Here is a 16,770-nt window from a genome sequence, read left to right as displayed (position 1 = left end):
GTTCTGGAGATACTACATGGAGCTCTGGATATCGTAAATAGGACTTGTGGAGATGGTATGCAAGACTTCCGGAGATAGTACACAGGACTTCCAAAGATAGTACATGGGACTTCTGGAGATCGTACATGGATGTTCTGGAGATGGTATACAGGTGTTCTGAAGATAGGACAAAGGACTTCCAGATCTAGTATATGGGGGTTCTGGGGATAGTACACGGGACTTCTGGAGCTGATAAATGGGACTTCTGGAGATAGTTTCTGACACCAGGATGTTGGAAAAGGATACTTTGGATCCTGTAGGTTGCATGGTGGGGTCTTCAAATGCTCATTGGGATTGGGATCTATAAAGCTTGAAGCAGTTTTTTTTTTTTTTTTTTTTGCATTGTGACAGGATTCTATGTCCTGCTGGAGGAGGCTGCTGTTACTGCTTGGTCTGGAACAGCGTTTAGTTTTGTGGTAGCTGTCAAAGTAACATCCGCATGAATGCCAGGAGTGGAAACTGACCAGCATGTTTTTTTGTTAAAGGCTAAATTTGATACTACTTGATAATTTGTTTTTTATTCAGCCTTCATTTTTAAATTTCAAGGAAGGTGTGGTATCATTTTTATCATTTTTAGTGATGTACAAATAGAACAAATAGGGCATTTAAGAACAAGAATACAAATGCATTTAAAAATCATTACATTCAACAGCAGTGTAGTCTGTAATAGTGGTTTTAAACTGACCTACAGGTAGAAAGTTAACTTTTGGGTTTGTGCAGCATAAAAAGCAGAAGTAATTTTCTGTATTTTTTTTGAAGCAATCAGTCAGTAACCAAGGAGACTGATTACTATAATTTTGAATGCCATATGTCTTTGTTTATTTGTTATGTGTATACATAAACTTTTTGACATTTGTCCTTCATTGTTGATGGATTTTTACTATTACAGTGACTACAGATATAGAGAGGAGGCTGCATCATTGCCAGAGTAGCACATTTTTAAAATATTCAATTTATTTGGACTTGGTTACAAAATAAAAAAAAATGTAATTCTGATAATTGCATAAATGCTGAATCTGAACCAATAATCATCTCAATCCCAGGTTTCGCAGCAAATAATTCTTTGTAATGAGATGATAATTACAGATAATGTTGTTTAGTCGGTGTACATTATATCTGTTATGCATACTCTATTTTGTCAACTAATTAAATTGTGTTACTTTCAGTGAGCCGTTCTACAGTTTGCCTCTGAGAATTCAGAAACACCACAGACTTAGAGTTCCTTTAGTTTTTAATGAACTTTTGATTTCTATAATCTAATTCTTCTTCACTGTTTGTTGCCTCCAGGGTAAAATGTACATGTATGGAGGAAAGATCGACTCCACCGGAAACGTGTCGAGCCAGCTGTGGGTTTTCCACATCCAGAACCAGACCTGGGTCCTGCTGAGCCCCCGGGCCAAGGAGCAGTACGCTGTGGTGGGACACTCGGCCCACATCGTGCCTCCCGTCCAGGAAGGAGCCAGCGCCGTGATGCTGGTTCTGTTCGGACACTGTCCTCTGTACGGATACATCAGCCAGGTGCAGGAGTACAACATCGGTGAGTTGTAGAGACACTTGAGGGGGGCAAAACATAAATTCCACCAAGTTGAAGTTAACAAGTTTTGGACTCGCCTGGTGTGTTCATCTCATCCGCCAACCTTGTTGGCAGTAAACTTCATTAGGGGCTTTCATTGTCTTCTAAGAGGCAATCTGTCTGAGATAATGGGATGAATTAAGCTGCCACTGAGGCCGATGGGCAAGAGTGCATCTCCTATTTGCTCACAAAGTGGGGAAAGTGATTATCGTTACCTGAATGACCACCACTAGAATGTGATGGCAGTCTGATGCCACTTTCGTTCTTGTAATGAATTTTAGGAACAATTACACAAAGTCTCAGTCATTTATAAAACCGTGTAAACTGAGCTAAGTCTCCACTGCTGACACAATTACTATTTTTTTTGTGTTATTTCATTACATTCTGATAACTTGAAGCTAGTTTTCTATTGTTTAATAAGACACTGTTGTTTGATCCTGCAGCTATGAACACGTGGAACGTCGTGCCCACAGAGGGAGCTCTGGTTCAGGGAGGTTACGGCCACAGCAGCGTTTTCGATCCCGGCAGCAGAGCCATCTACATCCACGGAGGCTACAAGGCCTTCAGCGCCAACAAGTATGGTCTGGCAGGAGACCTGTACAAGTTTGATGTGGACAGGAGGAAATGGTGAGACTTTGTTTTGCTGCAGATTTATTTTAACAATTCTGTTGAAGAACATTTTGCAGTAGCACACATGTTACAGATTGGTTGCACACTGCAATTTAATAGTGTAGCTCGCTGTGAGGTGCCTTTTTGCTTGTGAAATACTATACAGTTTAACCTCCTCAGTGCAAATTATCCAGTCTGATATAGAAAATGACTCTAATTTAACTGCTTATTACAGTGTTTTACAGTTCAGTTGGCTCAGATTTCTTAGTAAGGTGCCAGTTTGCAAAATGATCAACACAAAAAGCTCTAATTGTCAAATGTCAGCAACCACACAGTATAGTTTGCTGCACATGTTGATCACTGACTTTCTTCACAGAAGCATCATTTAAAATAAACTCATCAAATAATGCAGTCAAGAAGTTTAAAGCCTTTATCCATTAAGTCAGTATTTATTTTAAATGACTTTTTGAAACTTTAACTTTATTTATTGGACATTTTATATTGTAAATTTAGAAAGGGACATCTGCAGCCGGATTTTGCATTATTTCTAGTATAAAGCAATTGTGACTGCATTTGAATTTCCCTCTGGATTCATAAAAAAATCTATCTCTCAGTTTATTTTTTCTACTTTGCATTGACTACAAAGTTTTTTTATTCCACATATCAATTTGATATTTCAGTCACTTGCAAGTTTACATTGATTTTTAGTAGTCTATAATAGCAGAATGCTGGAAAATGTACACCAATGAATAATGAACTTACTAAGGCTGCTGAACTGACTTACAATAATTGAATTTATGCTGCACAAACTGCACTCACTGCAGCAACTTGACAGTCACTCACTGGTCTCATACCTTTCATATGTACAGCATTAATAGTAATCAGCCATCATTTTGCAGCTTTAGTGGTGTTAAAATACGAAGAAATGATTCCAAACAAGTCTTGCATTTATTAAGTACATATTGTAATCAACACTGAAACTTCTGCTAACATGAGGGGCCTTGACTGTAAGCATTGGAGTCTCTCTGTATGCTGAAAACTGAACTAAGACCGTTGATGGTCACGAATAAATGTTAACAGTTGTAAGCAAAGGGGAGTTTAACTGTCTGTTCAGTCCAGAAATGCCAGACGCAGCAGCAGAGTAACAGCTGTATGATATTCGCCTTTTTTGCAGGACCGTTCTGAGAGACAGCGGCTATTTCCGTTACCTCCACACGGCGGTGATAGTGAGCGGGACGATGCTGGTGTTTGGAGGGAACACTCACAACGATACGTCCATGAGCCACGGTGCCAAGTGCTTCTCATCGGACTTCTTGGCCTACAGTTTGGGTCAGTAACACACAATGACAAGAGCTCCAGCAGTCTGTTTTATTGACTTTTAAGTCTTTTTTTCCATTGGAGCACCACATATACACAAAATGTTGTCACATTTGGGCCCTTGTTGTTTGGGTTTGACCCATTAGTTCTAACAAATAGAAATTGCATTGCCACAGCTTCCAACATTATAGACTATAGTATAACTTTGTAGTATGTGTAACCTTACAGCTCTTTTCCAACATAATAGTGTAACAGTGTTTCCATGCATAAAGCTCAGGAGTTAACCCCGTCCTTTTGGGATACACTGGAAAGCTAAAAAAGAGCCAGGCCTTATCACAAGACCTACACGCTGGACCACAAAAATGCTGTTGTGGCTACAGCTGTCGATTATAAAATAGAAACTGATGATTACTTGTCATATAAACAAATCTGAATAATGATTTAATTGTATTTTGCTTCATTTTGAGCCTCTGTTTACTTCAGATTAGTAGTTTTAGCACCTTTTTTTTGACACAAATCCAACTAAACGCCTCCTCAAAGATCTTCTGCTCTCTTTTTTTTTAAACACCAAAATGTGGAGTTTGACTTTGCAGCAAAGTCTGTGATGTAATGTCAACAGATGCTCAGCAAAATAAATCAGATATTGGAAATCATGAGGCGTGGAAATAGTGGCTTAATGTAATGCCAAGTAGGTTTTCACATACGAGGACTTTGTTTTGATGCATAACAGCAAAAACTGACTTTTTTTGTTTTAAAGAAGAATAAATGGTTTTTAATAAGAAAGAGCTTGAGTAAGAGTCAAATATACAACAAATGTAATAAACAACAAATGAGAATTTTGAAAAATGACAACTGTTTGAGTCTGGACTCAAATATTTGCAATCAAGTGTTTAAATAATAATTATAACCGACTTAACTGTTGCTAAATAAGTTCAGATCTGTGTATCCATATTCCAAAATCTTAAACAAGTATAGTGTTGGTTGTTACAGGATCAGATTAATACTTCATTTTACCCACAGTGTTATGGAAACTCTTCTTAAAACCAGCTAAAGTGTGACTAATTTAGCAGCTGCTTGATTCATTAGTTCCGTTTGTGATGGTATATAAGAGAAGCACATAAAGATCCTCCCCAGAGGATGACCAACAAATACTATTTTGTCCTTTCCATGCTGCGCGAATTAAAGTAGATTTGAGTCTTTAATTCTACTGAGAGCTAAAAAAAAAAACCTCTTACACATCGAAGAAGATTTTCCACAGCATGTTTAGGTGTCTTTATACTTGAATCAGATATGCAAAAAAAAAAAAAAATTTGGTGATCTGTCCCAAAAAAGATCCTAAAATCGTCAGTCAGAGCATTAAAAACGACACATAATCGTTAATTAGCACATCTAATTAGCGTGTCTTCCTCACATTAGCACCGTAGAGGAAAAGTCGAGGCTTTAGGGGTGAAAACTAGCAGGTCAGATATCGTAGAACATCCCCTTAAGCTGCTGCTGGCGCAACTCCATGAGGATTTCTGTGCTGAAGGTAAAAAACAAAATGACGGCAGCGTACTAATGTAAGCACCCAACTAGTCGGTGTGGGATTCACACTGCTGGCTTTGGGGACATAATCTCCAAAGTCTCTCATGTTTATTCTTGTGTTTATTCTTGTGATCTTCCTACTGGCTGCTAAAGGTGCCCTTGTTCGAGATACATAACCCTTGAGCGGAGTGTAGTATAGAAAATAAGCTCTCTGTCTCTGTTTACATATAAAGATCAAAGTGTTTTTTTATTTCTTTGGCATTCTAATCCCATTTAAAAGTTCTCCTCTAATAGAAGTTAGCACAGCTTTGTCAGAAACCATCCTGGCATCCTCATTTTGTTTGCTGCCGCCTGTAAACACTGTTGTAAATTGAGTCTGCCTCCTTCTGCAGTGCTGTCATAAGCCGCTCATTAATGGGAGGCTTGGGTCTCTCTGGATGGGAGGGAGGCTTCCCTGGAGGCTGCCGAGTGGCCCCAGGACATTCGGCTTTTTCTGTGTCATTACCGAGATGATTGACAAGCGGCGGAATTAGAATCTCAGCACCGCACACAGCCCCCCCGTCTCTTCTGCAACCGGCTTTTGTTCATTAGAATTGCATGTTGGGACTAAAACATTCCCAACTAACGTCCTCTTTGTGGTGATTATGATGAGCACATATGGAGGCGGCACATTCTTTGCAAAGTGAAAACTTAGCTACACCTTGCCAGTAGAAGATTGGACCTCATTTTGCCTTTAGAATTGCCTTAATTCTTCAGGTTCATCAAGGTTCTGGAAACATTAGTCAGAGATTTTGGTCCATATTGACATGATAACAAACATTCGTCAGCTGCCACTTGAATAAACCTTTGATACAAGGCAAGGTGGATCCATGGTTTCTTGTTTTTTTATGCTAAATTCTGACCCAACCATCTGAAAAAAATGATGTTGATTGTCTTTTTCTGTTCATTGTATACATCTGTTAGCTTTGGATGAGTAGTTTTAGCAGTAGTTTTAATACAAATCCAACTAAATGCCTCCTTGAAGCTATTTGGCTCTCCTTCATATGACTTAAAACCAAAATGTGAAGTTTGATTTTGCATATCGCAGCAGAAATCGAGACTCATCAGACCAACCATCGTTTTTCCAATCTTCTATTGTCCAATTTAGGTGAATTGTAGCCTCTGTTTTCTTGTTTTTAGCTAACGAGAGTGGCACCTGGTGTGGTCTTCGGCTTCTGTAGAACATTGGCTTCAAGTTTCACCATATTTTGAGTTCAAAGATGGTCTTCTGCTTGGTTGTAACAAGTGTCATTTGAGTTTCCGTCGACTTTCTACTAGGTATCGACCAATATGGGTTTTCTAGGGCCAATACAGATGTCGATTCTTGTTAATCAAGAAAGGCCGATAGTCAATATTTGGAATATTTGTATTCATTAAATGTAGTGTTTTAACAGCATGTTACAGCAGGAACTTGGCATTCAAACTAGGATTCTTCATTAATAAGGGTGACTATAACTGGTTATGTCAAATAGAAATAGGAGTGAGTAAATTAGGACGCCTTCCTCTGTTTATGCGACTGAGATTGATCAGTTTGTCTCCCGCTGTTCTTCTCTGTTTTCTTAATATTTCACTGTTTTATCACTTGTATTGCCCACTAAGGTCCAGATCTTAAATCATTATTAATCATTAATGTCAGACTCTGTTTCAGGTTAACCCGTGGCTACTTTCTAACTTAGCTGCTAGCTGTTAGCATAGCCTTAGTCACTATGAGATTAGCTAATTTCCTGGTTTGTGACTTTCCTTGTTTCTTGTTCAGTTTTTACATTTTGTGGTTGAGAGACATTTCTGAGAACACAGAGGGATGACAGACAGAGGAGCCTTAAGTATTTCATTTATCAAAAATTGGCCAATAAAAACCCACCGATAATCAGAGAAATGTCGAACATCAGTCATGATAATCGGTCTATGCCTGTTTTCAATCGTCTTGTACTGGCTGTTCTTCTCTGATCTCTGGTATCAACAAGGCATTTTCGGCCGGAGAGCTGCTGCTCACTGAATATATTTTCTCTTTTTCTTACCATTTTCTGGTTGTGTGAAAATCCCAGTAGATCAGCAGTTTCTAAAATAGTCAGACCAACATGATTGGCACCAACAACCAACTACACCACCTTTCTTCCTCATTCAGATGGTCAATTTGAACTTTAGCAGGTCGTCTTGAACACGTCTACATGCCCGAATGCACTGAGTTGCTGCCATGTAATTTCCTGATTAGATATTGAGCAGGTGTACCTAATAAAGTAGGCAGTGAGAGTATAAAAGCATATTCTGCCTTGTGTCAAAGGCTTCAGCTAGTGGCAGCTGACAAATCTTTGCATCATGACAATATGGACCAAAATCTCTGAGGAATGTTTCTAGGGCCTCGTTGAATCTGATGATTTCAGGCAGTTCTTGAGGCTAAAGGATCTCCAGCCCAGTATTAGCAAGGTGTACCTACGTTTCTTTTGCCCTTCTTTCACTGGCATAATGAGACTCTCATACCGGTCACCACACAAACAAATTGTTTTCAGGATTTCCCCTGGAGACTTAACAAGCGAGTCAAACTTTCAAAACTACAACCTTCCCAAGTTTCAGTCCCCCTCAGCTCTGACCTCTGTCTCCTCCCCGCCACACTTCATCCTCGGTATGATTCTGTAATTGGAGAGAAGGGACTGTCCAGAGTCGGGAGCTGACTATATTACTACCCCCCTCCTCCTCTTAGCCAGCTGCAGGGTCGGTGTCAGCAGCAGCAGCTCTGGTAATTGTCTGGTAATTACAGTCGAGATGGGCCGTGCGTTGAGAACTAATTGCCCCTCCTTAACAAGCTGAACTCAATTAGAGCATAGAATTTAAGGGCCATCCGCTGTCCTGACATTGGTAGACGGTGTTGTAATAAATCCACACTCTGAGGGGGTGATTCAACCTCGCCACCTGTAGTGCCGCCGTATGACACCAGAGGGCACTGTCTACCTGCGCTAGTGGAGCTTTCCAGATGCCACCATGATGACTTGCACTGCATTGTAGTGGAGAGTGAGTGTGATGTGCTGCAGTCACTGCTCTGCATTCCCCAGGCTTTGACTTTCAAGCTCACCGTTTGTGTTGTTGTTGTTGCTGTCAGATTTAGTTTTTGATTATAGGCACACTGAAATGTAGTCATTGAAATGCTCCACATATGTAACCTGGATGACTAAACCGTAGATCGTAAAGTAAAGATGGATGTGCCCTCCAGCTGTGGGAAGTTACTTAAGCCTGCATTCTTTCTAACGTCCAGCAGGGGTCGACTAATCTGGCTGCAAAATGAAGTGAGATTATATAAAAGTCTAAAAGAAAATGATGATCTGTTACCTCAGCAAACATTTTCCTAATGAGTTCATCATCTCAATCACTAGTTTCAAGTCTCCCTCAATGCAAAATGGTGATTATTTAGTTAGTTTTGGCACCATTTATAGCAAAATAGACAGTAAAATAGGTTTTGTTTTAGGCTACCTTGTGATTGCTGCCATGTAGGTAGTTTGAGTTCCTGGCAAGATCCAACTCTCAACTATTATGTTTGATTGTAAAATATATCAAGATGGCAATGGCTAAAATTATGAACTTGAGGCTTCAACCAATGGACACTTCATTTTTTTTAATACAGTCTATAGTCTTAATAGTTCCCAGTCTGAGGGTTGAGTCACCCTGCAAGGTTCTAAAGTAAACTTGAAAGACATGTTTCTGCTTGACAAAATTAGTATTTTTAGTCTTTCTGACTGCAGGTTCACAAGAAGGACTTGCTTCATCTAACCAACTGTACTTTTAAGCCAAGGCAGCCTACTTTTAGCCTAGACGTCTAAGCATTATTTGATCTACAATCATTCCTTACCAGGTACATTTGGCTTGTTATGAGTCATAATTCCTGTCAGGCCCACCACCATTGAGCTGAAGGTGAGGAAACACCCTGACTGTGCCAGGTGTCAGATTTAACAACTCATACTCAGGACCTTAAAGACAAAAATGTCTGTGTCTAAAAACTGCCATAAAGAAGTTGGATATTAATGTTATTTTTCACTTTAACTGACTGTTTTTACCCAGCATCCCTCATCATCATACCTATATTTATTAATTATCAGGATTTTATCCTCTAAAATCTCTACTTGTTTAGGCCACAGTTGTTTTTGACAAAACACACACAGAAAAACAAAACAATTCAATTTACTAAATACTATGTGGGTTTCTTTATTAGTATTACAGTCTAAGATACGTCTAGCAGCGACCTTGTTTATGAAGCGTTATTATCTTTTTGGGCAGTTTTTAAATAAAAACTAACACTTTGACAACAATGTCTGCATTCAAAACACTGCCATAAAAATATTATATAGTAACATATATCTCCGATTCTCTTTCTCCACACATTTTTTTTTTTTTTTTTTTTTTTGCTGTTTTCATGGTCAAGTATCAAATGGGCCCCAAACAGACTAAATGAAGAAAGTATAAAGTCTAGCCTGAGTCACTGAATGAGACCATATTTATTAAATGTACATGTTTTTATATTCCACTCATGCCGTCCATACTATATTGCATTTTCTTCCCACGACTGTTGCTGCTCCGGCAGTCAGGCCTCCAGTGTCTCGGTCAAGGACACTTTGCCGACTGGCTTGATTGACACGAGGAGATGAGCTGTTAAAGGTCTTTCTAACCACGCAGGGCATGTCAGCTGAATCTGCGGCTGCTAAAGACATGTATGATTTAATATGTAGGAGCAGGTCAGCAGTTTTGACCTTTCTGTCTTTCTTCCCATTCCAGCATGTGATGAGTGGACAGTGCTGCCTCGGCCGGACCTCTTCCATGACGTCAACCGCTTCGGACACTCGGCAGTTTTCAGCGACAGGTAATCCGTTACACGGCAGTTAACCAGAAGGAAAGTTTGCACAGAAAGACTTCACAGAAATGCTCAGTAGCTAACATAGTGGCTAAGATGTTGAATACAATCAAAAAAATATGAGATATAACAAAACTAATTGTTGCATCTGACAAAACATTTCAGATATTAATGTGATCAGTAAATGACATGTTTATCTTGAGACACTTACTAAACCTATTGGGGTGTGCTTTTGTAGTCTTACTGTAAATTCAGACTGGTATTAAGTTATATACTATGCATTAGACATGCATAGTAAACATTAGGTAATTGGATTCCTGGATCTCACAATACAAGGAATTTGGTCATTGGTACCAATACCACTGAAATACTAAGAGCCTCAATGCCAATTTTGATACTCTAAGCAAAAAATAAGCCAATTAAATGACTGTATTTCAACATCATCTCTTTAATTTCTAACAAAAAAAACCTGCAAGGGAGCCTCCAAAATGACATGTAGATTATGTAAAATAGCAACTGATTAGCACAAACCTAAGCCTAATACTTTGTTTACATCCACTGTCACACAGGTATTATAAATTTGTACTATTTTCTTAATAAACACAGCATTATCAATCAATAATCGATTGATTCATAATACAAATTGAGCACACTAGAGATCTGTACTATGATTATATTGCTATTTAAGCCACAGACACATGGTAAGACCTACAAATGTTGTATATGCTGCTTGGAGCCTCGTCCTAGTTCATTCAGACTTGATGTAATACAGGGGGTCCTCGACTTACATTGGAATTCTGTTCCTACAGCGCGACATAACTCGATTTTCGTCCTAAGTCGGACTCACATACGGTGGCGTACAACTGGCAAATGTAAACAGAGCCATCTTCCTTGTATAGTGCCATGTGGCAACGTATTCATCCGCTCCGCTTGCAAACTAGTTCCCTCGTGAAATTTGTTTTACTGTCGCAAATGACATATGTCGAAATGATGGAACAAGACTTTCAAATGGGAGATGGCGACATAACCGCGAAACGCCATAAGTCGAGGATGTAGTAATCCGAGGACTTGCTGTCCATCTACACTGGCCCCAGGTCATTAAGCACCTGCAAAGACTATGTCATGGTGCCCCTTTACTAGCAAAACCCCTTAAATGCTCCCTCTTTTACAACATCAAACTGCCCCCTCCTCTGGTCTCTACAGTATTACACAGAAAGAGTTACTAGAGCTGATCTATAATACTACAAGTGTTTATTACGTTAAAAAAATTAGATTGGGGGCCAGAAGATACTAAAAATTAAGTGATTCAAATCAGATCAGGGGCAAACAAAAAACTAGACCTGGACATCCCTAAGTGAAGCTCTCTTAACTTGAATTCTGTCTACAGATGTGGATGTTTGTTTTTGAGCTGCTTAGATAAGTTTGAAGGTCCCCCCCCCCCAAAAAAAAAAAAAAAAAAAAATGTGTAACAGTTTGCATTCTGACTTGTGGTCGTCTTTAACTTCTCCCTGATCACCAACTCAAATGCGAAATATAATAGATGAATTTTGAGGTGTTTTATTCCACAGTTCTGGAGAAATCACAATCTCCAGTGTGCTACCTGTTACAGCAGTGGTATCATAGAAACTGTCACATTTTCAGCATTTTGTTGATTAACTTCTGAATTATCAAGAGCTGATGCTTTATTCTTTTAATTTGGTTTTAAACATACCATCTGGGCTCTATATATGTTGTCTGATTTCCCTTCCTAATGTAATTTCTCTCAGTAACCTTGTTCTTGAATGCATGTAAATCATGGTGACAGGTTCTATTTCTGCTGGGGCCCACACACACATTTAATTATGCACTCATGGTATTCAGAGTGATGTTAAAATGGAACATGTGCAAACAAATATGCTTGGTACATATATGCATCTGATATAAATATGATTTTATTCACTACACACGTAATACATATGAAAAGTCGCATGCTTCTCCACTAAGTTTTACATTATAGGAATTCTTGCTTTTCTAATGGGAAATCACAGTTGTTTTCCTGCTTGTTTTATTCATGATCACATCTCTGTGCACTTTTGTAGACAGTTGTAGGAACAATCTGTAAACTCCACACACTTGCCTAGTGGAGAGGAAAATAAGGAAAATATATTAAATTAAACTCAGATGTTTGTTGGGGAAAATGATTGCTCCCAAAAATGAAAAAGCTCATAATGGATGTCTGAAGTTATGCCTTTTCAACTTTTGCTGGCAGCAGAATGAGAGTTGAGAATAGAACTTTGACAGTGGACTTTCTGATTTTGCTCTTGCTTGTGTAATGAGAACCTTCAAATATATGCAGTTTGTTTAATGTGGAACAAACACAGCACACCTGGGGAGCTGTTAATTAAATGGTAATTTTGGAACTTTAAGGTAAAGTCAGCGATTCTTATCTAGCACAATGTATGTCAAATTCAGTTAAAATCTCTTTGTAAGCAAATTTGCCCAGAATAATGGTTAAACTGGCACATGCTAATAATCTAAATACCAACAATCTTTCTTCAGAATCCCAAATCCCACCTTTAAAGACCTCGTCCGGTGAAAATCAACTTTTAGTGAATACACTCGATATCATAGTTATGGAACATACGTCTACATTTATTCATTTGGCAGACACTTTTGTCCAAAGCAACTGAAAAATATGTACAAATACTTGACTCTGCATCCAAAAAGATGATAAAAATGACCCTGAAAGAAGCTCATTTAACAGTCTTAAACAAAATTATCTTTGTAAAGATTGAATTTATTGCCGGAATGATATGTTAGACTGCATTAGTTTTAGGTAGGTGTAAGAATTAAGCATAATATCAATTACGGTAAACAGTGCATTCTCCTACAGTGTCTTTTTAATGTCACAAGGGCTTCAAAATGACTAAACTTCACAAGTTACATGAGACTTGTAACTTTTCCAAGCAGGTAGGCAAACCATCATTGGCTGTCACTTTGACATAGGACCAAGAAAAGTTGCCTCTAGAGAGGTACAGTTTGTCCATTCTGGGCTACTGTAGAGCTGCAAGGATAATTCAACTAGTTGTCAACTATTAAATTAATCAAGAAAAGCTTCTTAAATTTGAATATTTTCTAGTTTCTTTACTCCTCTGTGACAGTAAGTTGAATATTTTTGTGTTTTAGACAGAATAAGACAGAATGTGCAATGAAACTGGAAAGTGATGTTGCTGTCTTGGACTTTGGGAAACACTGACCATCATTTTCTGACATTTTATATACTAAACAACTAATTGATTCATCTGGAAAGTGACTGACAGGGAAAATAATCTTCCTAGTAGACGTATGGGAAATTAGGTAGGGCTCATACTAATCTAAAGGTAAAAAAAGCCCAATGAAAACACGATTATGAACACTATATTCCATTTCTGCCAGTAGATACATTTAAATCCTCCTCTGATCCTCTATAATCCTGTCCATTTCCATCCAGATAGTGTAATATAGCTGCGATTTAAAGCTTGTCATATTATAGCAAAAGTATTCGCTGAACTTGTAAGTGGAACAATTTTAATTGAGTTTTAAAAGTCCACACGCTGAGTTGCCGAATAGATACTGTAGTTCTGTAAACTCTCTGGCAGCATGAGGGGAAATAAAGGCCAATGCTCACCATCAAGGACGACTGACAAGATGCTGTAGAACTAAAAACAACAACTGCAAAAAAGCAGAACAAAAAGCCTCGTTACCTTGGAAAAGAATCCTTTGTGCGCTCATACATGACATTTCATTATTAGTCTACGATATGAATAGACTGATGGGGACGGTGCTGCAACCAGAAGCGATGACTCATCGGTAAGCATTATCTGCACTGCCAGCAGAGCAAGACACAGCGATCCATATTAAATTATACATCCTGTTGTAGAGAACGCATCAAATATTAACATGAATCACTGGCCCTGTTTGAGTCAATCTGAACTGATGAGTCTCGTTCCTCAGGAGCTATTAGGAGTTTGTTCATGCATTCATTAAGACTTCAGACTACAACGCAATCACAAGTTCCAGACAGAAATTACAGCAGTCGTACTGAGGCTTTATTTAAACATTGTTGTACTGGAAAAAAAACTTTACTGACTGAGCTGCGCTTAAAACCCAAACCAAAATAATAATGGGCAGGAAAAAATGGAAACTGCAGTCTGGACATGTCTCATAGTTAAAAAGAGCTACAAAATACACTCTGAGAAGAACTTTTGAGACAAAGTGATGTGATGGAGGTACTAGATGTCTACAAATATGTCATAATAAAGCAAGTCTATGGCTTTTTGCAGGTAATTTCACTACTTTTACATTTAAGCTCATCTTGGCCAACATAAGGACTAGCCATACATGCTAACAGCCAAAGTTTTCGAAATTTTCCGTCATTAAATGTGATAAAACTTCTATGATTGACAGGTTTTCAATATTAGCCTATGTTTTTAAAGATATCTCACTATAAAATGGTGACAATAGAGGTATTGTTTTTTCTAATTGTGTTGCGGACATTGTCTGGAATCTGGTGGTAGAAGATGGGGAAAAACTTGCTCCTAGTGGAAATAAATGTTCACTTCCTTTACTTTTAAGCTCTTGCATTGGTCGTTATGAAGGCTAGTCCTACATACAATATCTTGCTTTTATCAGAACAGTCACTGCTATCCAGTTTTTCCACCAATTAATATGACAATACTTGCAATTTTTTCATATTAGCCTTTATATCAAGGAAGATAAAACATTTCTGATTGTGTCATTGCTGTGTTCTTATACATATCTCCCTATAAATTGCTGGCACTGGAGATATCGTTTCATAATTGTGTAGTGGAGATTGTCTGAAGTCTGGTGATACAAAGTGATGGTGGGAAAATATGCTCCAAATGGAAATAAATATTCATTACCTGCACTTTCAAGCACTTGTCATGGTCATTATAAGGACCACTCATATATGTGATGTCTTCTTTTTATGAGAACAGTCATTACTATCCAGATCTTCCATCACTTAATATAATAAGACTTGCAAATTGTTTATGTTACCCTTTATATCAAGGAACAAATATTTCTGGGTGTGAAGATTGTCTGAAATCTAGTGATATAAGGTCACTAATGGTGGGAAATTGGGAAAATTACGGTCCAAATAGAAATAAATTTTCACTATCTTTACTTTTAAGTTCTTATCGTGGTCTGGACTATCCATACATGCTTGGTCTTGTTCAGCACAGTCTCTGCTCAGGTTTTTTCATATTACCCTTTATATCAAGGAAAAAAAACATATTTCTCATTATGAAATTATAGTTTTTACATGAATCTCACCACAGTTAGCTGGTGGTAGAGATGTCTTTTCCTAATTGTGTTGAGGAAATTGTCTGGTATCTAGTGATATAATGTCCATAATGGTGGGAAATTGGGAAAAATATGGTCCAAATAGCAATAAATGTTCACTACCTTTACATTTAAGCTCTTATCTTGGTCATTACGAGGACTAGCCATACATGCAGTCTCAGGTTTCCGGATCTTTCATTATTTCATATAATAATACTTGCATTATTTTCATATTAGCTTTTATATCAAGGAAAAAAACATACTTCTCTTTATGAAATTGTTGTTTTTACATATATCTCACTACAGTTTGCTGGTAGTAGAGGTGTCTTTTCCGAATTGTGTTGGGAAAATTGTCTGGAATCTGTCAGTATAAGGATAATAATGGTGGGAAATTGGGAAAATTATGCTTCAAATAGAAATAAATATTCTCTTCCTTTACTTTTAAAGTCTTTTCTTGGTCATTAACAGGACTAGTTATATGTGTTCTATTGTGTTTTTATCAGAGCAGTCTCTGCTATCCAGTTTTTCCATCATTTGATATGATAATACTTGCAGATTATTTATATTAGCCTTTATATCAAGGGGAAAAAAACTACCTATATGCACTCCTGCTCTTACAGTAACCTCAAATCCTGCAACAAAGCTCGACTAGCAATTCTTTGGTCCTTTTAAAGGAGATAAATTCGCTGCCAGGGCTCCTTTTTAAAATTGTCTTTCTGCCTCAGTGACATCCTTTAAATCCCCTTTTTATCAACCTGCATAATATTGTTCCTCTTACTAAAAGACCCTTTCGCTATCTGCCACAATGACTCTCATCTTTGAAACGAGAACGACGGTAAAATGGCTATAGCCGCCCTGCGAGACTCCCACGTTCTCCTCCTTCCTCCTCCTGATCTGGGAACTCAGCAGGACGTCCACGGTGAACAGTTTGAAGTGTGCCCTCTGTGATCCGGGGGGACTTTTTTGATCAGACTTGTGCAAATTACCCGTCCGCCTTGCCCGGCAGCCCTCGGCATCGAACACACATCCAGAGACTCGCGCTGACAAAGTAATCCCGGCAGCCGAGCAGAGGCCAGAGCAGAAAGATGTTCAGAAACGCCCCAGACCCGGCATCCAAACAGGCACAGCAGGGGGGTCTGTCAGGTCCATCTGCACAGGAAGGGAGCCCTTGTTGGGGATTTAGATGACTTATGAGGAGGGTTTGGAGCCCAGAGAGGAGGAGGATCACTCACACGAAGCTCCTCACTGTGCATAAAGCCCTGCTACCGGGGGAAACTGTAGGGGAAGAAATCGTCTCCTCTTAGTTTCTGAATCCCCTCTTACTGCTCACTTATTTCTGCTGTGGTCCTCTTAAGGCCAGATCCATGCTTTCCATGTTCCACGACTTTGAAAGCAAACTAAAGAGGGGGTTCTGTTGGTACTATAGAATAAGTACACATTGGCCTGCTGCATAGGAAAACAAACAGGGATATACACTGTAAATAATAATAATAGTGCTGCACACTGCAGCAAA

The 16,770-nt window shown here is 38.6% G+C and overlaps 1 protein-coding gene across 1 annotated transcript in view; it reads left to right on the top strand.

The window, feature by feature from the left end:
* The window catches only part of atrn (attractin), a 205,906-nt gene that overhangs the window by 46,178 nt on the left and 142,958 nt on the right, over nucleotides 1–16,770 (top strand). The window contains exons 8-11 of the mRNA XM_023271357.3: nucleotides 1,327–1,576; nucleotides 2,056–2,239; nucleotides 3,396–3,550; nucleotides 9,860–9,944. Of these exons, the coding sequence (XP_023127125.1) occupies nucleotides 1,327–1,576; nucleotides 2,056–2,239; nucleotides 3,396–3,550; nucleotides 9,860–9,944 (674 nt within the window). The remainder of the gene's footprint in view (nucleotides 1–1,326; nucleotides 1,577–2,055; nucleotides 2,240–3,395; nucleotides 3,551–9,859; nucleotides 9,945–16,770) is intronic.

The sequence above is a fragment of the Amphiprion ocellaris genome, chromosome 20 (assembly GCF_022539595.1).
Source record: "Amphiprion ocellaris isolate individual 3 ecotype Okinawa chromosome 20, ASM2253959v1, whole genome shotgun sequence".
Classification (NCBI taxonomy): Eukaryota; Metazoa; Chordata; class Actinopteri; family Pomacentridae; genus Amphiprion; species Amphiprion ocellaris.
Note: the sequence above shows the minus strand (reverse complement) of the source record. Positions and strands in the feature narration are given on the sequence as shown.